Source organism: Panthera tigris, chromosome A2, assembly GCF_018350195.1.
Source record: "Panthera tigris isolate Pti1 chromosome A2, P.tigris_Pti1_mat1.1, whole genome shotgun sequence".
NCBI lineage: Eukaryota > Metazoa > Chordata > Mammalia > Carnivora > Felidae > Panthera > Panthera tigris.
This window is the reverse complement of record NC_056661.1, coordinates 84019495-84045423: the sequence shown is the minus strand read 5'-3', so window position 1 is coordinate 84045423 and position 25929 is coordinate 84019495. Positions and strand designations below refer to the sequence as shown.

Genomic DNA, 25929 nt, shown 5'->3' with positions numbered 1-25929 from the left:
TTACACAGAGATCATGACCAAAAATACCAAAAAAAATTATTCACCCCCTACAAGCTTGTGATATTTCAGGGAGCTTTTAGAGCTGAGGACTCTCTCTGTACTTTACCTCAAGTCAATTTTCTTTTTCACAACCTGGTTCCAAAAGAAGATATTCCCAGTCAGGTTGATGCTGTGATACAAAAAAATCAAAAAGCAACAAGGTTCTTAGAAGTCATTCTCAATGATTATTCTAAAAGACCATGATATTTCAATACAATGTCTCTCGCTTCCGGGGTGTGTGGGTATATGTACACAGAGCAATCTCTCTCTTTCAGCTGACTAGTACATAGAACTCTAACATTATAGTGTTTTGGATAGCTTTAGGTTTGTTTTCAAGAACAAAATTTTTAGCTGCATTTTTTTCCCTGAATAAAAAGCATCTCATTTAGTTACCTTTTCCCATTGTCAACTTTTATCAATTTTCTCTCACTATGAGATGAAGTTTAACCACCGAAAGGGAGTATACTAATGTTATTTTTAAGGCTTACAAAAAAAAGGTAAATGTGCTAACAGTTGTAATTGTATATACTGACACTATTTCAGACCAAAAGTGAGCTTTTTCATTCATTTTTTTTAGGCACTCTAAAATTTCTAAGGTGTTGAGATAGACCCACATTGAACCTCGAAAAGGAGCCCTAATCGTACAGTCACCTTAGCAGAGTGAAAGAAATAGAAAGGACTCCAGGCCTCAATTCGTTAGCAAGAAATAATTTTTGATCATTTCCTATGGCTAACACTCTGCCAAATACTGTGGAATACATCAAAGCTCGTAAGCTCTTGGCCCCACTCTAGTGGAATTCGCTATTTTATTTTCAACATTTTCTTAGGTCCAGAAAGCGATAATCTGAAGTGCAACAACAGGGCTAATAGCTGTATTAACAACCCCAGCTCATTAGTGAAGCTGTTTCCCAGGTCCCCAGGGGAGAAGACAGAGAACGTTTCTCTTCTCCCGGACTCTTCCCAGCCTGCCTCCCCTAAATATAGACACGCCTTGAATTTTATATCAAGCTTGTTTTAGTCACTGATGAAAAATTTACATAATAATCTCAACGTTAACGACTAAACATTCTGGGTTACAGAAAAGTAGATGTTTATCATTTCATACAGTGCAGAAAGTTGTATACAGTCCTGAAAGAGCTGCTCAGTTTAAGTTAATAACCTAGATAGTCTTAGTAAAATGTACACTTTTTCAAACCCAGGTGTGTCCCCACCAAAAAGTTGTGGGGTATATATACTTGAATGCAAATTATATGATCTTAGTTCATAATTGTTATAAAACATACAAGAATCTTGTGTATTCAAGGTACTAAATGTATTTGATTTTGATATAAAAACAATAGGCAAAAACAAATTTATTTTAATATTTGTTATTTTGTATTGCTGTCAGAGTGAATTCTGTGTTCATTGGTGAGTATAAATAAACTGAGGGGTGCAAATCTTGTTCCTTTGGGGTAGGCTCTTTGCATTGTAAAAGCAATACCACGTGATTTGCACAAACCCTTGCATACCTACCTTTCCACATCTTTATACTATCATAACACGGCTTTGGAGAGATGAAAGCCATGAGTTTTGACTATGCTTATGTACCTTCAGCCTGATATTTTATGTGAAAAACTAAACAAATGAGGAGTATGTATGTAATTTGGAAGCCTAAAATTTCCTTGTGTTATGAATATGCAAAACCCCACCTGTTCAAACTTTGCACAAGAACTCGAAAGAAGACTAGCGCTGACATGTTGATGGATTGACTGTCTTCTACCATTTCCTGGTTAGGGCACATTCACAAATCCCAAAGTATTCATGGAAAGATTTGCCTGCTGTCACAGGGGGCCAACTCTATTTATAATGTAGATAGATAGATAGATAGATAGATACATAGATACATAGATACATAGATAGATAGATATAGACATTGCTGTTAAAACCAATTAGCCAGTCTCTCTCTCTCTCTCTCTCTCTCTCTCTCTCTGTATACACACACACACACACACACACACACACACTACCTAACAAGTGCTTTATGCTTCATATAAATAAAAAGTTGTACAACATAATCTAATCTTTGTCCCCAACCTTGCAGATCTCAAGTGCATGACATCTAGTGGGGTAGTTAAAAGGCATGGGACATATTTAAATGTATTTACTGTTCTTACTTTTCAGGAAGAACCAAATTACCTTATGTTTCAAAGAACATTGTTTTTTATTTCCTTGGTACCAAATCAATAAAAGTCTTTCCAGAACAACAGCTGTTGCTTAATGGCCCCAAAGACTTAATGTGCTGCCTAAATTGTCTACACCAAGTGGGCCCTCAAGTAATGTTGATGGATTGGTCTTCTCACAAGCAGTAAAAGCTCCTTTTATAGAGATGGATTCAATGAGGTTAAAGTCAATAATTTAAGAGCAACGTGTGTTGAATTCTATGTGGCAATACAACAGTCTGTATAAATATAAGAACTACATTTAAAAAATTTAATTTAAATTAAAAAAAGGATGTCTTCTAGTTAATACTAGAAGATTCCCAACAATTTTGGGTGATAATCTAAGCATACAAGAGTATAAATTTGGATGATTCAGTATAAATATTTGGAGAGTGATATTGGAATGATTATCTAGAATTTGAAGACTCAAATATATGAAGATACATGCTTGTTGGTTAGTAATAATAACTTTAAATCACAGTAATAAATATTGCCTGTTAGTGAGAAACATCCACTTGAACTGTTCACACTGCACACTAACTTTAGTGTATAGATTTCGACCATGTTCTACATTATTATACACTATTCTTTAAGGAAGATGACCAAGTTTTTGAAGATGTGCCATAAGTGGTCATTTAATTTGAAAGCATAATGAATTTCCTCCTCTGGTTCCAGCCGTACAACCATAGCGATGTATGGGTTTACCCTTAGATCAGGTGATAGTTCATAAAGTATCTCCTTAGTCAAAGCAGAATCTCAGAGAGTGAGGGGATGGGCTGTTAGGAGCCTCAGCAGAGCACTCCTTCTGCAGCCTCTGTCCAAGCCAGAGCTGTGCTGTCCGTTTGAAAAAGTTTGGGCAAATAAACTACCCAAATGGGAAGCGGAATTAGTTCAGAGAGCAAGGAGTCAGCCAAAAGATCAAAAGAACTGGAGAAAAAGCTTCAAGAAGATGCGGAGCGAGATGCAAGAACTGTAAAGTTGCTGTTATTAGGTAATTTTTTTTCTTCTTTCTTTCAAAACCCTGATGTTTTCAATTATGCTATATTTACTTTCCTCAACTTTTAATTTTAGGTATATTACCACATGGGGGCTTTATTATGAATACATGTTTGGAAACTTAAATAGGCTTTAAATGTACTCTATAAATGTTTACTTTTTTCTTTAGGATTTACTTTTTTTTTTGGTTAAGCAGAGACAAATATTTCTGAGATAATTAAATTCTTCTTTGTCAATAATACAATTTACTATTAGCAAAATAAAACTCATATGAATTTATTATTTTATCATACCCTAATCATTTTCTGAATATCAGTTATTTAATATTGAAAACAATCTTTTAATTATAAGTTATAAAGAGTTAGGTTATTTTGTTTGAACAGAAATATGTTGTTTGATATCAAATTTAACATGTTATTTAATTACTTTTGCTGTTAAAACCAATTAGTCTCAATTTATTTATACAGTTAATGGTAAGGTACTTTAAGTTATATTAATAGCATTGTTCAGGTTTCTGAATATTGGCTGTGATATTGTCTGTATATTTGTAAAATACTCCATTTAAAGCCTTTTAGGATATTTATATATTGATTCAGCTCAGGAATTATGTTCCTTCTATCTTTTTATCTTCTTAAAACTCAGAACAATGTTTTACCAGAACTATAAAGAAAATGTTGGATGAACTGAATGAAAATCTGTATGCTGCATATTTTTTTAGACAAAAAAATCTAACATGTAGTGGTCGCCACAAGATAAATATGTTTTTGAAATAAAAATAAATAAGACCTATATAAAGAAACCAAAACAAGAAATGTAATCAGTGTATTCCTCCTGCTTAAGCACAAAAAGACTTCATTTTATTCAGAATTGTGTATCTTTCACACAAAATATCTTTATCTTAAGTGCCCCGTTACTGTGTCTCATTTGCTCCCAGTGGCAAGAGTGTCTCAGAAACCAAACGTGGGATTCCCAGCAATTGCTCCTCAAAGAAAAGAGAATGTTCTCTCCCCTTATGCACAAGTTCTGTGGCCACAACACTTGCAAGGAACCACTGAGGGGTTGGTAACAAGGATGTTGGGGCCAGTTCTTATGAAAGCAGCAAATATACTTTCCCTCACACTGCAGAGCATTCTCTGAGGCTTTGATCAAGACTAAAAGTAATGTGGACATAGAAAAAGCAAATAAAGGTTGAGGGGGAAAGCCAAGCATTCCTACAAATGTATTCAGTGTCCCTCTTGTACTAAGAACAGTGGTATAAGACTAATGATAAAATATATTTAAAATCCCTATGTTTGAATAAAATTTCAAAAGAATAGACATATTCTCAATATGCCAATTAATTTTTTTGTCTATAAGAATATTTATTTATTTTTAATATGATTTATTGTCAAATTGGCTAACGTACAGTGTGTAAAGTGTGCTCTTGGTTTTTGGGGTAGATTCCTGTGTTTCATCGCTTACATACAACACTCAGTGCTCATCCCAGGTAGTGCCCTCCTCAATGCCCATCACCCATTTTCCCTCCTCCCCCAACCCTCCATCAACCCTCAGTTTGTTCTGTATATTTAAGAGTCTCATGGTTTGCCTCCCTCCCTCTCTGTTTGTAACTATTTTTTTCCCTCCCCTTCCCACTATACTAATTAATTTTAGATTGAATTGGTTGGGTTAGATCAAGAAGAGAGGTTGACTCTCTTGAGGCATGAACACCATTTCATCTTCTACTTTCCCAAGACAATCATAACTTCATAAATTCAGTTCCAAAGTTACCATATACTATGTATGGATTTACTGGGTTCAAATGATATGTGCACTGAACTTCTTATTTACACAAGATGAATCAGATTTTCAAGGCTTCCTCTTCCACTTTACTCCAAACATTTAAGTTTTTTGTTTTTTGTTTTTTGTTTTTTCTGGACTCTGAGTTCTGCGTATGATCATTCAATTGTCAAGTTCAAAATAACAAAGTTTTGTAACAACTCTGCTTCAATTCTTATTTTTGACTTGAACTCAAATTCTCTAAACTATAATTTTTTATACAAAATGTGCCTCATTAAGACATAAAAGTATTCAGTGGAACTAACCTAAACCTTCCTACCCTCCTACCCTCAAATCCCCTCATGAATGAAATCTGTTTAATTTCTCCCATCTTTGAAACAAGATTCCCATTCATCGAAGCAGTCCAAACAACAGCTTTTAAGTTTACCAATGAGTGTATATCATGTGGGACTAAACAGTTAAGCTTTGGTAATGATCAGATCCTGATCTAACCCAATTTTTGTAAAAAATACAAGTTGAAAAATATTTTTGACAGAATCTATGTGTTATACTGATCCTCTTATTATCCAATAAATTCTAGGTGCTTAAGGACATAACACAACTTACCAAATTTAACATGTGCTGTTAAGTAGATGTACCATTTGGAATTACTGGACCCAAGATTTCACTGAATTTAGAGCTATCTAATAGCTATTTTACAAATAAAGGATCACCTTGCAGACAGATTCCCTCTTTATTATGCCTTTCAGACATTTAGTAAAATTACAGAAGAGATGCCACATCTTTTTCCTTAGCAAAAACTAGGCTTCTAGAAAACAGTGGGGATGACTCAAACACTCATGGATGGCACACTTGAGAATTACTATCAGAATAATAATGTCATGTGCTTTAAAAAAAAATCAGCCTTTAAACAAGCCCCAGAAAGAGTACATTTTAATAAGAAGAACAAATTCTAACAAAGAATATGTTCTCTTTTGGAGAATTCCTTAATTTTTAGAGACAATTTACAAATGTTTGATTAAACTTCATTTCTATTCAAAAGAGGTACCTGCCATTTAATTGTAGAATCATTGTGGATTGTTCCCATTTTTTCTATGTCCCTCTCTTTATATTTTACATTAATTTCTTTTGTACTTTTTTAGATTCAGAGCTCAGTGGGAAGTATAAGGAAAATTGGCTTTGCTTTTTTTTTTTTTTCATATTTGAAACACTGTCACATTCATTCTACAATTTTCAGTTTTGATATTAAAATTAGCTTTTAACCAGTGATTTTGCACTATCATGGACTATTCATTAGTTTTCTTTTAGATCTAACCTGCTTATTCTTTATTCTTCTATGTGCTGTGTTACAAACATCACATTAATTTTTTAATGGTGGTGTTGGGTTTTATTGTTTAAAATATTAATACAATCATCTGACTCTTAAAAACATAAACTTGAAAAGGGTCCAAAGATAAAAGAGTATCTATTTTAAATGTGCTTATGTTTACTTAGCTAATCAACATTTTCAAATTTTCCAAAACGTCCCACTTATTCAACAAATGGATATTTCAGAAGGCGTGTCATTTTCCTAGTTTGACAGTGGAAGAATTATAATGCTGACACTGTCTAAAAGCTTGTTACAAAATAATTGGTAAAATAAAATCTGCATAGCAGAATTGGCTAAATCATCTGGCAGAATGGAGAGAATATAATTCCAAATGAATAGAATGTGTTTTGCAGCCATTTGCGATAAAAAATTGATTTAATATTTTCATCATATGTTATGCTTTTTCCACATCTCTGAGTGACCTCAGGCTAGTCACATAACTTCAGAGAAATGGAGGGTGTCAAAATATTTTATAAATTGTAAAAATCCAGACAAATGTGATTTTTGTTATGTAACAGATTTCCAAAGCTGAAATAAATTGAATGTCAATAAATGTATACAATTTCTCTTTCTTTTGGTTTCCTTTTATGTATGTTAAATCAAAGTTCTTATTTTTATTCTTTTTTTCAAGCAGGTCTTTATTTTTATTTAAGTATCTCTAAATATGAGAGGGAGAGTATGCAGGAAACTGGAGGCATTCCCAAGTCACTGGCTAGATTACAAATTCATCAAGTGTAAGAAATTCTATTCTGAATTTCCATTACACCAATAGCGTCAATGCCTATCCATGGATGTGATCAGACAAACAGATCCCCTGGGATCATTACTTTAAGATCAACCAATAAATTTCTTTCTGATCACTAGAGATAAGTGAACAAGAGGTAGGACACATTCCTAAATCATGTTTTCAATTTTTGCTTATTCAAATTACAGCCATCCTTTCCTTGCTCTAATAATGTATTTTTGTCTCAAAATATTATAAAATAATTTATTTTATGTCTAAGTATATTCAATCTTGTGGACGCACAAATATTTTCAAGACAAATGTTTAAAATTATTTTTCAGTAGAGAGAAAATAGGCAGAAAAAGTCTATTTGGGGAATTTCAAATTTTCTCCAAAATGCAGTGGACTGTTTGCACCATAACAATTTCAAAGGCAAGGCCTTTGTTGTATTTGTTTACAAAAATGGCAAATGGCAGTATCAAACAGCTTTGTGTAATGTCCATTCATCCAGCAGGCAAAGAGAACTTCCACAAATGTTTTGCATATATTTGTTTTAGGTTCATTTATCTCACATAATCAGCAAATCTTATACATAGACTCAAGTTTCCCACATAAGAGATGCAAACCATTTATTAAGGCACTCTATATTAGTCAAATGATGGTTATTTGTTAATGAGATTAAATAATCTGAAAAGGACTCCTGTTAACTCTAATTTTGCAGAACCTCTCTAATAATATTGCAGAACAGTTTTATATTCACTTTTTTCATTCAAACTGAATTATTGATTCAAGAGCAAGCAATACTGTATCTTTAAAATCATTTATATAAGCACTATGAACAGCTAACAAAAAGTTATTAACCCCTGCATAATCTTTGAGAGAAAGGAAGGTCATGAACATCTGATGGGACAATGACCCCATGATACATTTCACATGCAATATACCTCCCGTTAAGATTTCAGACTCAAGCTCAGAATCCATCTGCTTATCTGTTTCCAAGTACTTATCTCCAAGTACTAATGTCTAAATACATCAGTGTAGATCTGAACCTACAGAAATAGGATTCAAGGTGAAACTGAGGAAGAGACCCATCAAGACGTAAAAACACCCATTTTGTTTATTAGATCCCAACGCTTTAAAGCACATTCCACAGCTTTCATTCCTGCCTCAGTATTTTACACTCAAATAGAATAAATTTGCTACTTAGAATTGTTTTTTTTAAGATATCTGAAGATTTCCATCTCTGACCAGCATTCTATGTTCTATTGTATCTCATTCATTTAGACACTTGCTGAGTTAGTTCTTCGATTTCGTATACTTCCCTGCCCCCTTCAGTTAGAATCAGCCATTTTAGCTGTGTTCCTCTGACAATTCTGAAATACCCTGTCCCTTTAATCCTCTGCCTTAATTGACATTCACAACTTCAACTTCAGAAAATCCCTCAAAATTCCCCATTTACCATTGTCTAATACGCTGGAGTCAACCCTTAGGGCTTATCTAATCCTGACCCCCATGCATACTCCCAATTTTCGTCATTTCCACATGTAGAATAAAATGGTATCTCCTTTTCTGTTTCCTGGCTGACAAATTTCTATTTTGGACTTTAGCTGGGCCAACAATTATTCTACTTATTCTTAGTTTTTTCCTATAATCCTCCAAGGACATCTGTTTCTGGATTCCCATTATCACTTTGACCTAGAACTGTTCCCGGCTCCCCCACCTCACCTGAGATGAACACCCACATGCCAGTGATAGAACGTTGTCTCCAAATCTCACTGAACTTTTGCTTTTCATTTTAAAGCTGGGGCACCTGGGTGGCCCAGTTGGTTGAGCGACCTACTCTTGATTTCAGCTAAGGTCATGATCTGATTGTTCATGAGTTGAACCCTGGCGTCTGGCGCTGCACTGACAGTGTGGAGCCTGCCTGAGGAAGGTCATGAACATCTGATGGGATAATGACCCCATGATACATTTCACATGCAATACACCTCCGTTAAGATTTCAGACTCAAGCTCAGAATCCATCTGCTTATCTGCTCTATCACTCTGCCCCTCCCTTGCTTCTTCTCTCTCTCTGTCCCTCTCTCCCTCTCAAAGCAAATAAATAAATAATTTAAAGCTAATTTTGGCCTCTGTGTGGTAAATTTTATCCTTTCCCATATCCTAAGAATTTTGCTTTATGATTTATTGTTTCTGTTCCGTTTTCAAAATTCTTCTCTTACTGCCTTCTTCCTCTTGACATATGTATTTCTATTAGCCTGAAAAACATTGAGTCCATAATCTACCTGAATTTACCGTACATAAGTATATTAAAAAAAAATATTTTTATACTGGAGCACCTGGGTGGCTCAGTGGCATCTGCCTTCAGCTCAGATCATGATCTCACAGTTCCTGGGTTTGAGTCCTGCATTGGGCTCTCTGCTGTCAGCACAGAGCCTGCTCAGGGGCCTCAGTCTCCCTCTCTCTCTGCCCCTCCCCCACACAAGTGCTCATGCACTCTCTCTCAAAAATAAACATTTAAAAATTTAAAAAATGTTTTTGTATTGAAGCGCTTCTCAAAGTAGTGTATGCTCTGGCTTCTATTTTCTTACACTCCATATTCTCTTCAGTTAATTATAATCTCACCTGTGTATCTTCCTCTCTACTAAAACATTATTTCCCAAAGAGCCCTGATAACCTGAGACCTCAGTCACTCTGCATCTCTCTTCTTTCTTCATCCTGTAACTTTGCAATACCCTCAAGTGTTTTATATCCCTTCCTTCCTCACTTATTGAGGCTTGCTTCTTCTCCTCATTCTTTTTTTTTTTTTTTTTTTTTTTAATTTTTGAGACAGAGAGAGACAGAGCATGAATGGGGGAGGGTCAGAGAGAAAGGAAGACACAGAATCTGAAGCAGGCTCCAGGCTCTGAGCTGTCAGCACAGAGCCCAACGCGGGGCTTGAACTCAGGGACCGCGAGACCATGACCTGAGCTGAAGTCGGACGCTCAACCGACTGAACCACCCAGGCGCCCCTTTCTCTCCCCATTCTTAAGTGCCTTCACTTATCAAGGTTTGTCTTGGGCCTTTGTGTTTTGCAATGTCTACTGTCTCTTAAGGACCTTGCTTCAGAAATTAATTATCTCCTCCGGAAGAATGACATTAATATATTTCCTTTTGCCCATGTCTTGATCAATATTTGAAAATTTCTTTTATTTATCAGCAAACTGAGTGCATCTTGGGAGACCTTAAAATTATTTTTCATGTTTATCTTGCTGCCTATTTATCCCTAGGCTTTGAATTTTATGAGGTTCCCCATTATATTCTTTCCCATTTTATCAACTCTGTATTTCAATCTTCTTTAACTCCTTTGTGATCATTCTCTGCCCGTTGCCCTAAGGCAGTTTTGTCACAAAGTTGAGTTTTATCTCTATCTCATAGAATGTGTCTCATATTTCTCTTGTTCAACTGTTTATTGTTTTCAGTCTATAAAATCACCTCTATGAGATAGATATTTTCATTATATAGATAAGAAAATAAGAACTTAAGAAGGTAATTCAGTTTTTAAGATCACAAATTAGTTTACAAGAAAACAAAGCCTTTTATTCTTATCTGTGTCAGTTGTAAATTATCTGTGTTCTAAGATCTATGAAAACAAACAACATGTCAGGTTTTATTCTTCATTGAATTCCTTTGGCTTAGCATAGGAATGCATGCATGCGTGCATGATGTGAGTATGGAAGAATGACAGAATCAGGATCTAAAATATTTCTGTATATTGTTCATAGTGTCTAAAACATAGACATACATTCGATACGTGAAAAAAAGCCACATCATTCCATAAAGAGCTTGTTTCTTTAAGTCAATAGGAAGATACTGGTAGGTTTTCAGAATGTAAATGAGAATGATAAATACTTGGATTTCTTTTTTTTTTTTTTTTTTTTTTTTTTGGTCAAAAACCATCCTGACTATACTATGAGACAAACATTTTATGAGAATGGTTGAGGTAGGTAGGCCAATATTAGTACTATGCAAATATTTGATGAGATTGTAAATTAAGGTGGAAATTACAAGTTTGGAAGTATGATTTGAGGGACATTAGGCAACAAGGTGAAGAGAACATGGTGGCTGACTGCATGTGGGTTTTAAGTGGGAGGAATGATTAAAGGTGGAATTGAATATAATGATCATTTTATTCATCACTATGGGAAATACAAGAAAAAAGATTAGATTGGAGAAGATATGAAAGGAGTAATAATTTAGGACATTCAAATGTATGATATTTGTAACACAATCAAGTGGAGATATTTATTAAATGAATATATGGGTCTGGAAATTAGGACAACTCAAGTGAGTACTAGAGATTTGATATATTCAGTCCTCTGTTTTCCTTTGCTCAATTATCAACTATGTATAAAATAACCATGTAATTAACTAACGCCTTAAAAAAAACTCTGTTATACAAAAATGTGTGTGCATGCCTATTCCACAATTAATGAAAGTTTAGACAGTTTAGGCCTGCTTGGGGAAAACTACATAATTCTGCATTTTAGTTTCTTCCTTTTTTAGCCTAAAATGTATATTAATAAGAAAGATGAAATACTTTTTAAATACTTCTCAAAATCCAAGAAGGCTCATGTAATCTTTTAAATATTATGTTTTAAAACAAGTATAAAGTTGGAAATATTTAAATAAAATTTCATTAGAAAAGATAGTACATAGCCACAATATTTCTCACAAGTGAAAATGCTCAGTTTGCCTGCTAACGTATTTAGGAATTTTATGGATTTGTGATGCTTATTAGTATTCTATCACAGAAATAGTTTTTCAGACACACTAATAGTCATAGAAATATATCTGACACCATATGCTTACTGACGTGATACACCAAAAAAACCCAGTATTGTTTATGCTAAAACATTAACATTGAATATAATCAGATAAATACAGAATATTGAACTATATAAGAAATTATCCTGGACTTTAGAAAAATGCCAGTATCATGAAAGCAAAATAGAAACAATATAAAAATGGAAATGTTCTAAATTAAAAGAATTTGAATGGCATAATAACCAAAGGCAACATGTAAACTTTGGATCTGGGAGCCAAGAAATATATGATATGAAAACATTTTTTGGAACAATCAGATAAACTTGAATATAGAGTGTATATTAAATAACACTTTGGATTAATATAAATTTTGTCAAGCATGAAACTAGTATTGTGATTTTATAGAAAACAATGATCTTATTCTTATAACATGCATTCTGAAGTATTTATGGGTGAGGTGTCTGCTTTCAAAAGGTTCATCAAAACAAAGGATATTATATGCATCTGAATGCATATAATATATATATTTTATATCTAAATATAATTTTATATATATAAAACATTATTTCCTATACATTCACACATATATATACATACACATACACATACACAAAAGAAAGGAAACATGACAAAACATTAATAATTGCTAAAGGTGAAGGGTATAAAAGATAGGTTTTCAGGGGAATATATGGAAGATGGTAGAGTAGGAGGGTGTTCAGTCCCCCTTGCCCCTTGGACACACTGAGATAATAGCTATATGTATACAACAAATTCTGACAATGAGCTGAAGACTGGAAGAACAGACCTTCCACAGTTATTTGTAGAAGGGAGTCCACATCGAAAAGGGCAGGAGGGATAGAGACACAGTTATGAACAAAACCCCCAGCAAGACTAACCACAAACAGGAGGGATGCCAAAAGCACAGTGAAGCAAGAGGGTTAATTCTATACCAGGCACCCCAGACACTGGGGACCTGCACTGGAAGGACAAGTTTCTGGAAGGTCTGACTTTGAAAAACAGTGGGGCTTCAATTTGAGAGGTTTTACAATCAGCAGGGTTTAACTCCAGTTACTTTACAGTGGCCTTAACTCCAGGAGAGGCACGAAGGCAATAGGAAACTAAGCCCCCCACCACATCTTGCAATCTGCCACAGCAGAGATCAGCCCCACTCCAAACTGATTCCTGTCTTGGGGAGAAGGGAAGGTAATTTCATGCACCAGAGCACCCACAGTTCCTGCATCTAAGCTTCTTAACTTGCTGCATAGGGAGCAGACCCTGGCATTGAGTGTGTCTGCACCCAATGCATTATAGCTGGGCTGGGCAGAAAACAAGTGCAACTCAGTGACAACAGTAGGACACATGAAGTCACACAAGAGACAACCCTAGAGCACCTGGTTCTGACCAGGGGACCATTGCAATACAGGGTACCACAGGACCTCTTGTATACAAGGCCACTATTTTGAAGAGATGTAGCTGACCTTCTTAATGCATAGAAACAAAGAGTTAGACAAAAGTAGGAGACAGAGGAATATGTCTCAAATGAAATATTAAGACAAAAATGACAGAAAAAAGCTAAATGAAACAAAGATAAACAATATGCCTGATAGAGAATTCAAAGTAATTGTAATAAAGATACTGGACTTGAAAAGAGTGAATGAACTCAGTGAGAACTTTCACAAAGATAAAGGATAAAAAAGAACCAGTCAGAGATGATGTATACAATAGCTGAAATAAAATATATATATATATATATATATATATATATATATATATATATATATATATATATCAGAGGGAATAAATAACATATTGGAGGATATAGAAGAACAAATCAGCAATCTGGAAAAGGGAAATGGAAAGCAACCAAGCTGAAGAGCAAAAAGAAAAAAGAATAAAAAATGAACATTGGTTAAGGGAACTCAGTGACATCATCAAAAGTAATAACATCTGGGGAAAAAACAGACATCCAGGTCCAGGAAGCACAGAAAATCCCTAACAAGATTAACCCAAGGAGGTCCACACCAAGACACATAATAATTAAAATAGCAAAAAGTAATGATAAAAAGAGAATTTTAAAAGCAGCTAAAGAAAACTGTTATATACAAGGGAAACCCCATGAAGGTGATTAGCTGATTTTTCAGTAGAAACATAGGAGACCAGAAGGGAGTCCATGATATAGTTAAAGTACTAAAAGGTAAAAACCTTCAACCAAGGATACTATACCCAGCAAAGTTATCATTTAGAAGAGAAGGAGAGATAAAGAGTTTCCCAGACAAAAAAAAAAAAAAAAAAAAAGTTAGAGTTGTTCATCACCACTAAATCAGCCTTACAAATAATGTTAAAGGAAATTATTTGAGTGGAAAGAAAAGGCCATTATAAGAAGAAAATTATGAAAGGAAAATATTTTACAGGTAAAAGTAAACATATACTAAAGGCAGTGGATTAATCACTAATAAAGCCAGTGTGAAGGTTAAAACACAAAAGCAGTAAAATCTATTATGTCTACAAAACTTACTCAAGGGATATAGAAAATAAAAGATAAAATATGACAATATATACATATATATGCATATATATATATGCATATATATATATATGCATATATATATATATGACATCAAAGGGGGAGTAAATATTTTGTGTTTTTGGAATATGTTTGAACTTAATGACCATTAACTTAATATAGACTACTCTACATGTAAGATATTATATATGAACCTACAGGTAATCACAAATCAAGAACATAGATACACAAAAAATAAAGAAAAAAGAATTCAAACATAACATTAAAGAAAGCCATAAAATAACTTGAGAAGAGGGTAAGAGAAGAAGAAAGGAACAGAGAAAAACTACAAAAACAACCATAAAGCCATTGACAAAATGGCCATAAATACATACCTTACCAATAATAACTTTAAATGTAAATGGACTAAATGCTACAATCAAAAGAAAAGCATGACTGAATGGATTAACAAACAAAAACAAAAACAAGACCTATCTATATACTTCCCATAAGAGACTCATTTCAGACCTACAGACACAGAGACTGAAAATAAAGTGATACATAATGCAAATGGAAGTGAAAATAAAAAGCCAGGGTCGCAATATTTATATCAGAAAAAAATAGACTTTAAAACAAAGACTATAGCAAAAGACAAAGACAGAAACTACATAATGATAAAGGAATAAACCCAACAAAAGATACAATATATTAAATATCTATACCCCAACACAGAGGCACCTAACTGCAAAGCAAGTATTAACAGATATAAAAGGAGAAGTTGATGGTAATACAATAGTAGAGGACATTAACAGCACTTTACATAAACGGATAGAACATTTAGACAGAAAATAAAAAAGGAAAAAGTGGCTTTGAATGACACAGTAAACCAGATAGATGTAACAGATATATACAGATCATTATATCAAAAAAACTCCAGCAGAATATACATTATTTTCAAATGCATGTAGAACATTTTCCATGATAGATCAATCACATATTAGGTACAAAACAACTATCAATAAATTTGAGAAGACTAAAACCATATCAAGCATCTGTTTTTTGGGGTTTTTTCCCCCACAATGGCATGAAACTAGAAATAAATTACAAGATAAAAGATCTGGTAAAAACAAATGGAAATTTAAAAAAATACATGAAAATGAATGAAAATGGAAACACAATGACCTCAGATCTTTGGGGTACAGTAAAAACTGTTCTGAGAGGGAAGTGTATAGTGATACAGGCCTACCTCAAGAAACAAGTAAAATATCAAATAAAACCATCGAAACTTACGTCTAAAGGAGCTAGGAAAAGAACAAACAAAACCCAAAGGTAATACAAGAAAGAAGATAATAAAGATTAGAGAAGAAATAAGTGAAATAGACATACATACACACACACAAAGAAAAAACAATGGAAAAGATTAATGAAACCAAGAACTGGTTCTTTGAGAAGATAAACAAAATTAATAAAACTTTAGCCAGATTCTTCAGGAAAAAAAGAGATAACTCAAACAAAATCAGAAAAGAAGGAAGAGAGGGGCGCCTGGGTGGCTCAGTCGGTTAAGCGTCCGACTTCAGCTCAGGTCATGATCTTGCGGTCCGTGAGTTCGAGCCCCGCGTCGGGCTCTGTGCTGACAGCTCAGAGCCTGGAGCCCGTTTCAGATTCTGTGTCTCCCTCTCTCTCTGCCCCTCCCCTGTTCATGCTCTGTCTCTCTCTGTTTCAAAAATAAATAAACGTTAAAAAAAATAAAAAAAAAAAAGAAAAGAAGGAAGAGAAATAACCAACACCAAAGAAATGTAAGAAATTATGAAAAAATATCATTTAAAATATTAAAACAAATAGAAGGACCACTAAAACTAGATAACTTCATAGAGCTTACAATCTTCCAAAACTGAATCAGGAAGAAATAAAAATTTGAAGAGACCAATTACTATTAATGAAATTGAATCAGTAAACCAAACTCCCAGCAAACAAAATTCTGGGACCAGACACCTTCAAAAGTAAATTATACCAAATATTTAAAGAGTTAATAACTATTCTTCTCAAACTAATAGAAGAGGAAGGAAATAGAAGAGGAAGGAAAACTTCCAAATACATTCTGTGAGGCCAGCATAACCTGCTACCAAAACCAGACACCATACACACATACACACAAAACCACCCCCAACACACACACTCACACACACACACACACACACACACACACACACACACACACAAAACCACTACAGGCCAGTATCTCCGATGAACATAAATGCAAAAATCCTCAAAAAATATGAACCTGAACTTGACAATATATTAAAAAAATCATTCATCACAATCAAGTAGAATTTATTCCAGTGATGCAAGGGTGGTTCAATATTCACAAATCAATCAATGTGATACATCACATTAATAAAGGAAAGGATAAAAAGTTAATGACAATCTGAAAAAGCTTTTGGCAAAATACCACATCCATCCATGTTAAGAGTTTTCAACAAAGTGGAATTAAAGGGAACATACCTCAACATAATAAAGGCCATATATGAAAAACTAATAGCTAACATTATACTCAAGAGTGAATAACTAAAAACTTTTCCTTTAAAACCAAGAACAAGACAAAGATTCCACTTTCACTACTTTTATTCAACACAGCACTGGAAGTTTTGGCTATAGCAATCAGAAAAAAAGAAAGAAAAGACATCCAAATTGTTAATGATGAAGTAAAACTCACTATTTGCAGATGACATGTTATTGTATGTAGAAAACCCCAAAGGCTCCACCAAAAAATTACAACTGATAAATGAATTTAGTAAATAGCAGGATACAAAATTAATATACAAAAATCAGTTGCATTTTTATACACTAATAACGAGGTAGCAGAAAAAGAACGTAAGAAAACAATCCCATTTATAATTTCATCAAAAAGAATAAAATACCTACAAATAAATTCCACCAAGGAGGGGAAAGATCTATATTCCCCTCCTTGGGGAGGGGAAACTATACAATTTTGATGAAAGAAATTGAAGACAACACAACCAATGGAAAGGTGTACCATGCTCATGCATTGGAATAATTAATGCCATTGAAATGCCCGTACTACCCAAAGCAATCTACAGATTCAGTGCAATTCCTATCAAAATACAATAGTATTTTTCACAGAACAAGAACATATTATCCCCAAGTTTGTATGAAATCACAAAGACTCAGAATAGGGAAAGCAATCTTGAGAAAGAACAAAGCTGGAGGTATGATCCCAGATTTTATGATATACTATTGAGCTTTAGTAGTCAAAACAGTATGGTACTGGCACAAAAATAGACACATAGATCAATGGAACAGGATAGAAAGCCAAGAAATAAACCCACATCTATATGATCAATTAATCTAGGACCAAAGAGGCAAGAATATACAATGGGGAAATTATTCTTTTTTTAAAGAAATTTTCTTTTTTTAGAATATTTATTTATTTGAGAGAGAGAGAGAGAGAGAGGGAGCACGCACATGCACACACAGGTGAGGGGCAGAGAAAGAGTGAGACAGAGGATCTCCATGTTATCAATGCAGAGCCTGATGCGGGGCTTGAACCCACGAACTGTGAGATCATGACCTGAGCTGAAGTTGGATGTTTAACAGACTGAGCCACTCAGGTGTCCCAAGACAGCTTTTTCAATAAATGGTGCTGGGAAAACCAGACCGCTACATACAAAAGAATGAAATCAGACCACTTTCTTACACCATACACAAAAATAAACTCAAAATGGATGAAAGACCTAACCTAACTGTAAGACCTGAAATCATAAAACTCCTAAAAAAACATAGGCAGTAATCTCTTGGCCTTTACTTTTAGCAATTTATTTATGGAGATGTCTCCTCAGGCAAGGGAAACAAAAGCAAAAATGAACTATTGGGACTATACCAAAATAAAATAAAAATTGCACAGCAAAGGAAATAATCAACAAAACCAAAAGGCAATGTATTGAGTGAGAATAAATATTTGCAGATGTTATCTCTAATAAGAGGTTAATATCCAAAATGTATAAAGACCTTATATAACTCAACACCAAATCTTCATCATCATCATCATCATCATCATCATCATCATCCAATTAAAAAATGGACAGAGAACCTGAGTAGACATTTTTCCAAAGAAGTGTACAGATGGTCGACACATAAAAAGATGCTCAACATCACTAATCATCAGGGAGATACAAATCAAAACCATGGTGACATATCACCTCACACAAGTCAGAACGGTTAGTATGAAAAAGACAAGAAATAAGTGTTGGTGAGGATGTAGAGAAGGGAACACACATGCACTGTTGGTGAGAATGTAAACTGGTGCAGCCACTGTGGAAGACAGCAAGGAGCTTCTTCAAAAAATTAAAAATACACCATGAACCAACAGCTCAAGGACCTGGATGAGAACAGGGATGCCAAGATGAACTTCAGCAAATTTATTGTGTTTGTGACCACCCACACAGCAGCCTGCCGCAAGTACTCCAGTGATGCTCTGCAGACCCAGATCTCTGGAGGGGGCTCAGGTGGGCTCAAGGAGTCAGCTGCTGACTTCCCGAACCCTGTGTGTGATCGCTTCCCTGGGCTGGGTCTGCTGATGACCCTCTGATTAGTAAAATGCTTATGAAATACAAAAACAAACAAAACAAAAACAAAACAACAACAACAAAAGCTGTATGATCCAGTCATTTCACCACAGGATATTTACCCAAAGAAAATGAAAACACTAATTTAAAAAGACATATGCACCCCTGTATTTATTGCAGCGTTGTTTACGATAGGAAATATATGGAATCACCCCAAGTGTCTATCAGTAGATAAATGGATAAAGAAGGTATTGTGTATATATTGGAATATTACTCAGCCACAAAAAAGAATGAAATCTTGCCATGTGCAACATGAGTGGACCCAGAGGTATCGTGCTAAGTAAAACAAGTCAGATAGAGAAAGATGTATACCATATGATTTCACTTATATGTGAAATTGAAAAAACAAAAAAATGAACAAACAAAAACTAAACAGACTCTTAAATACAGAGAATTGGGGTTGTCAGAGGAGCAGCAGGTTGGGAGGAGATGAAGAGGATAACAAACTTCCAATTATAAAATAAATAAGTCACAGAGATGAAAAGTACAGCATAGGAAATATAGTCAATACTATTGTAATAACATTGTATGGTGACAGATGGTGACTATATCTATTTTGGTGAGCATTTATTATATATTCAATATATACAATTGACGAATGTATAGAATTGTTGAATCAATATATCGTATACCTGGAACTAATATAACATTGTATGTTAATTATGCTTTAATTTAAAAACTAAAATATGGACTCCTAATGTACTATTTTCTCAAACTTCCGCAGGTTTCAAGATTATTAGAATAAAATATTCAGGAAAAGCAAGTGTACATTGAGATATTATTTATTATCTGTACAAATTTATCTGCAAATTCAATATGACTTTACAAGTAGATCGTACCAATTATCTCATGAACAAATCATTTTAAAATTATATAAACCTTCTTTAGGAAATACCTCTTAATGCATTATTTGATAACCTTGACAACAAAACTTAACAAAGACTGTGACAGGCCAATCCTCCTCCTCACAAACATAAATATGAGATCCAAAGCCAATATTAGCAAGCTGATTCTAATAATGTGTAAAATATTTTTTAAGTGTATGTGAGTGTGTGTATGTGGGGGGAACTTATCCCAGGAATTCATGGTTAAAATAGTGTTAGGACATTAATTCCTATTATCCACTACATTATCACATTAACAGAAAAAATCATTTTAATTCTGTTAGGAGCTGAAGCAAAAATAAATAATAAACTTCTTTCATCTATTCCTGATAAAACCTCTTATCAAACAAAGTATAAAGGCAATTCCCTTAACCAGATAAACAGCATGTACAACAACCTTCAGAGGTTGTGATAGCTAACTACTGTTGACCACAAATAGTGAACAAGGACTTAAGATGCTTCATGGACTTGACAGTTTCCTGCCCCTGCCCCTTTCCTATAAAATGCTCTTACCAGGGATTTGGGTGAAGGTGGATAAGCAGCATTCAGGGTTTGGCAGGAAACAGTGACAAACAATGTCAAAATGGCAACTGACTTCCACTAGCAGAAACAATTGGTCCAAATGAGCAAAATGGAATTTAAAAGATATCTTCGACTAATGTTAAAAACAAAAAACAAAACAAGACAAAACAAAAAAAACAAAACAAGACAAAACAAAAAAAACACCAGCAAAGTATGTGAAGGAATCTGTTTGCTAAGAGGTGACATGGAAAAAAAAAAAAAAAAAAAAAAGAACACATAGAAAAACATTAACTACTACAAACTCAATATAGGTAAATAATATGATAAAAGTACAAAGAAAAAAAGAAGAAAGCAAATGATTCATGGTCCATATTAAGTGTTCTATTTAAAAACAAGTACCAAGAGCAAGGCCAGCCTAGGTTGCATTCCCATCCTACCACATCAGAATATCAGTGTTGTTGATAAATCTCCTGATATCTATGGCCCCATTTTAAGTACCAGTGTGTCAGGACTCTGACTTTCAAGTGGGGTATAGCTACCCGTGTAAGGGGTCTAAATATCATGCTCCACAAGAAAGGACTGAAGGAATATAATAAACTTCAAAATTCTCTTAGAAAAGAGATAGAGCATGCTTCAATTAAGAGAAAATGTTGAGAACTCACTGTATGTTAGAGTACACCCTAGGTATTTCATATCTGTAATTTAACCTACCCAAACCCTAAGAGGGAAGTATTAATAGCCCCATTCTATGAAAGAAAAAACTGACACTGATTAAATTTGATCAAGATACCCAAAGTCTGAAACAACCGCAAGCCCACATTTGTTTAATTATAAAATGTGACTATGCTTATTACATTTTCCCACCCTCAGTCTAGATTATTTGAAGGGTTTTCCTGTGAAAGAGAGAGATGATTTTGTTGGTGCTCTATAATGGAAGAGGAAAAGTGAGGGCAGTGAAATTAAGTTGGTTCAAAAGGGCTAACCTAAATGTCTTCCATGCCTACAGTCTATAAATGAATGATGAGCAGACACTGCATTCCAGTATCTATGTAAAGTACACTGCTTTCATGTTAATTTAAAATGAGGGAGTTTAAAATAATTTATGTGAAATAATTTTGATATTGACATTACCAGTACATATTTAAAAAGAAAGCAACACTAAGGCATTAATATGAGTCAGAGGACACAGTTTCTCTGTTTTAAGGTAGATGTGGAACTTTAGATGAGTATCATAATTTCTACTCATTCATAAAAGAGATCTGCATAGTTGGTTGATTTGTAAGGTTTGATTCCACTGTACAATTATGTGATTTTTAAAACTACCCATAAAAAATCTTATGCATGACCATAAGTTGAAGTGTTTATTCTCGTTTTGCCTCTTTTAACAAGTTGTACAAATGAACAAGCAAGCCTGGAATGTGTTCAGCTGAAGTTCAGTTACAAGTATAGATACTGTGTAGCTTTAATTTTTTTTTAATATTTGCAAATAAAAATGTGGAATAAAATCTCTAATTCTTAATAATTTGAGTGTCAAAATATGAATCATAAACCTAAATATTTAATTATTTGAGACATTATCTACTCCCAAGAAGTAAAATTCCCTCTGTACCCCTTGACCCAGAAAATAATTTTAGTGATGAGCAGTTTGGAAGGAAGAGATTATTTCAGGACGCTCTATGTGAACATGCCGTTTTGATGCTATATTTGACTCTGTAACATGATCTAATCGTACAAGAATGGAATGGCTATTGTGAACTAACGCCCAGAATCATTGTGAGAATGGGATTTGATAACTTCTTTCTGAAATGACTTTATAATAGAGTTTCAAAAAATAAGATTTTAGAGAGATTGACTTCTCTTCAGGAATTTTCCTGTTAATGCTGTAGCTAACTATCCTGAACCTTCTCATAGAAGACCGAAGTCACTATGTAGAGCAAGGAATGATCCAGATATCTTTTGTAAAGTCTTCCAAAGAAAATACTATTTCATTTGAAGTTTCATAAAAAACTACGTACTATGTTTTTTAATGTGATTATTCTGCTTACCTAAGAAAGGTCATGAATGACCAGCTAAACTATAAAGAATATATAATAAGGTACACTATAGCCTCAGAAATAATTTTGGAAACTGGCAGGTCATAGTGTTATCAGTATGATTACCAATTAAATTAATAGAGGTGAGTTTTCTTTCTCAAGAGTCTCAGATTTTCTCTGAAGTTTTTCCCCCCAGTATCTCCATTCTGATTGAACAAAATACAACACTAAATACACCTGCATGAACAAGCAATGGAGTTTCTGTTGGGCCCATTGGCTTTGCTCCCATGTCCCTGTAAGTCTATATTTTTCCATATAACAACAACAAAATGTGTGTGTATATATATATATATATATATATATATATACACACACATATATATATGTATATATATGTTTATATATGTTTTCCATATATATATGTGTGTATTATATACAATATTTGGAAAAGTGAGATATTCTCCAAATCTGTGACCTGTGTACGAAGATGCTATAATTTCTACTGTCCACAACTACTATTAGAGAGTTTAAAACAAAAACTACCAAGAATAGATTTTTTTGGGGGGGGGTTTCCATCGAGGCATTTTATTTGCATGAATGTATTACATCCCTAGAAAAAGAAACCTTGGATTTTCCCTCCTGTGTGTTTTTTTTGTCTTGCTTCTTCATGGTCTGTAATGCCAGCTGTGGTTGTCAGAACAATTAAAGCAAACTAGTGGGATGGGGGCAGATTATTCTGCCATTTTTCTAAATCTTTGCATTGTACATCCAATATCGGGCTGCCAATAACACTTTTATAATCTTGCTTGATAATTTTTTTTTTCAAAATGATTCACAGCCTGGAATGAAATAGCAAATTTTCCGAAGCCAGCGAACCAAGATAGTGTACAAAGCTCATTGATTTGTTCTTACAGCTCTTGCAAACAACGCTCAGCCATGCAAAATAATATAGCCAGTTGTCTTCTGAAAATTGGTGGGGTGATATTTCAATGTGATTTTTATTTTATCTTCAAAGGTTTTACTCTTGGACATAGCAATCTCTATTCAATGAGATGGCTATGCCCCATCTGTCAGTTCATGTTTGATTATATTTTTAAAAGTCTATGAAGAACAATTAGCCAATTGCTGTGGTTGATTTTGCATTTGTCAAATTTTACACTGTGTGGTGTAGACCACACTTGCATAAAACCACACAAAGAAGTATGCTGGAGGCTTACCCAAGAGGAGGAATCCATACATCACCATCAGGCAATGAAATTTTATTTCCTGTAGCTTTTCCTCTAGATATCCTTGGTATATAAGGTGGGCAGGTATTTCAGAGAACTACGGAAACTAGATACATGGAGATAGGCCTGAGATAAAACAAATTTGCTGTAAAGTAGAATTAAACCTGGGTGTAGTGATATCTGTTTATCACAGCTTAAGAAAACAGTGCCAGTCAGGCAGAAATGTTTCAATGTGAAAAATATAATATACAACAGAGAGGGCAAAATTTTGAAATATGAGTTTAAAGAATCCATTTGTTGCATGGAGAGTCTACTATTAGGCACTGTTCTAGGTGTTTCAGATACATCAGAGAACAAAACAAAGACCTCTGCCCTTGTGCAGTTTGCCTCTCAGTGTTGGAAGACAGAAAAGAAAAATTTAAAACAGCATGTGAATAATTTGTAAATCTGTAGAATAAGGTAAGTGCTAGGAAAATGTGAAGTAGGGAAAGAAAAATAAAGTGGGTGACATTAAAGTTGAAATTTTAAACAGAGTAGTCAGGGTCTTCTGGTTCAATATGTATTTTGATATAAATTTAAATATAATTCTGAGATTCAGGGTTACCAAAAGCCATATTCCTTTTGCTTATATAAAAACAAAGGTAAGACAAGGCAGTTGGCTACCATGCTGGCAAGAGACATAGGTCTATGAGTTTTCCTGACTTTGGATTTTTCCTGGGACATTTTAAAGCTGCCTTAGCCGTGCTACTTTGAAATCTGTCCAAAATTAACAGGCACACTGAGACTTCGAACATGTTTTGTGACCCAATTTCTGGAGCTGCAGGGATATACCAAGCCCTTTGCCTCTCTTAGATATACAGAAATTAGGAAGATAAAGCTAAAAATCTACTCTTGGTATTTTAATTGAGGTCTTTGATCAATACCATATTTCAATGTCATATATCTTTGGATAAGGGTTAGTCGTAACCTGAGGATATATTCTAAAAGATATGATTTCATATCAATTATAAAATACTTAATTTCCCAATACTTTCAAGATTTGTTGGTGATTGTATCTAAAAATTTTATGAACAACTCTGCATTATCAGGCTTTACCAACTCTTGCTTACTCCGCTTTTCTCCTGTCTATGAAGTCAGAACATACAAAGTTCAAGTATGGAGCCTGATTTGCTCCTTCCCCACCTCGTCCTTCACATGTCCAGGACTCATAGATAAATACACTAAAAAGTGTGTTTTTATACTCCATTTTATACTCTATACAATATGTTCTACATATGGTAGTAATTTTTTTTTTTTTGAGAGAGAGAGAGAATGCATGCACGTGAGCGAGGGAAAGGCAGAAAGAGGGAGAGAGAGAATCCCAAGCAGGCTCTGTGCTGTCAGTGCAGAGCCTGACATGGGGCTTGATTCCATGAACCATGAGATAATGACCAGAGCTAAAATCAAGAGTCAGATGCTTAACCGACTGAGCCACCCAGGCACCGCTATATTGTAGTAATTTTAACCAAATTTTCTCATCATTTTCACTCTCAAGAGTCATATCCGTTTTAGAATCTAAACATGGTAGTCATCCTTTCATTGTCCATCATTATAATACACACTCTTATTTGAATACTCCTGAGTCCCATTGCATTTATCCTGTTTAAAATATAACTATATATATCATATAATAACCATATATATGTAATATCCTACTTGATAAAACACCCATATATTAATGATATCATGGTGCTATTAGATCTTAAAAATTTTTGATCAAGTCCAATTTATCAATTTTTGACTTCTTGTTGTTTGGGATTTTTTTTTAAACTTATGTAAGAACATTTTGGCTACTTCAAGTTTGCAAAGATTTCTCATCTACGTATTGCCCCAGAACTTTTATAGTTTTAGTATATACACAAACACATATATGTTTATGAATCAATTCAAATTAATTTTTGCTTCGTTGTCATATAAGAATCAGTGTTCTTTTCCAACATGAACATCCAGTTGCTTCAGCATCACTTATTTAATACATGTAGGGTATCTTCACACTGTTCTCTTTACAAAACACTGCAAAATTTCTTACATCCTTGGATTCTTAAGTACAAGCTTTATGCTTTATTTTGCATTGTAGTTTGCAAATAATTTCATGCTTAATTATACTCTTCTGATAATCTTGGGAGGTCAGTATTCTCAGTTTGTAAATAAGGAAATTAAGGAGCTAAAGAA

At 34.1% G+C, this 25929-nt stretch overlaps 1 protein-coding gene across 1 annotated transcript in view; it reads left to right on the top strand.

The window, feature by feature from the left end:
- The first annotated feature begins 3110 nt into the window (after positions 1-3110).
- GNAT3 (G protein subunit alpha transducin 3) overlaps positions 3111-25929 on the top strand; it is a 59276-nt gene continuing 36457 nt past the window's right edge. The window contains exon 1 of the mRNA XM_007076783.3: positions 3111-3228. Coding sequence (XP_007076845.1) covers positions 3111-3228 — 118 coding nt within the window. The remainder of the gene's footprint in view (positions 3229-25929) is intronic.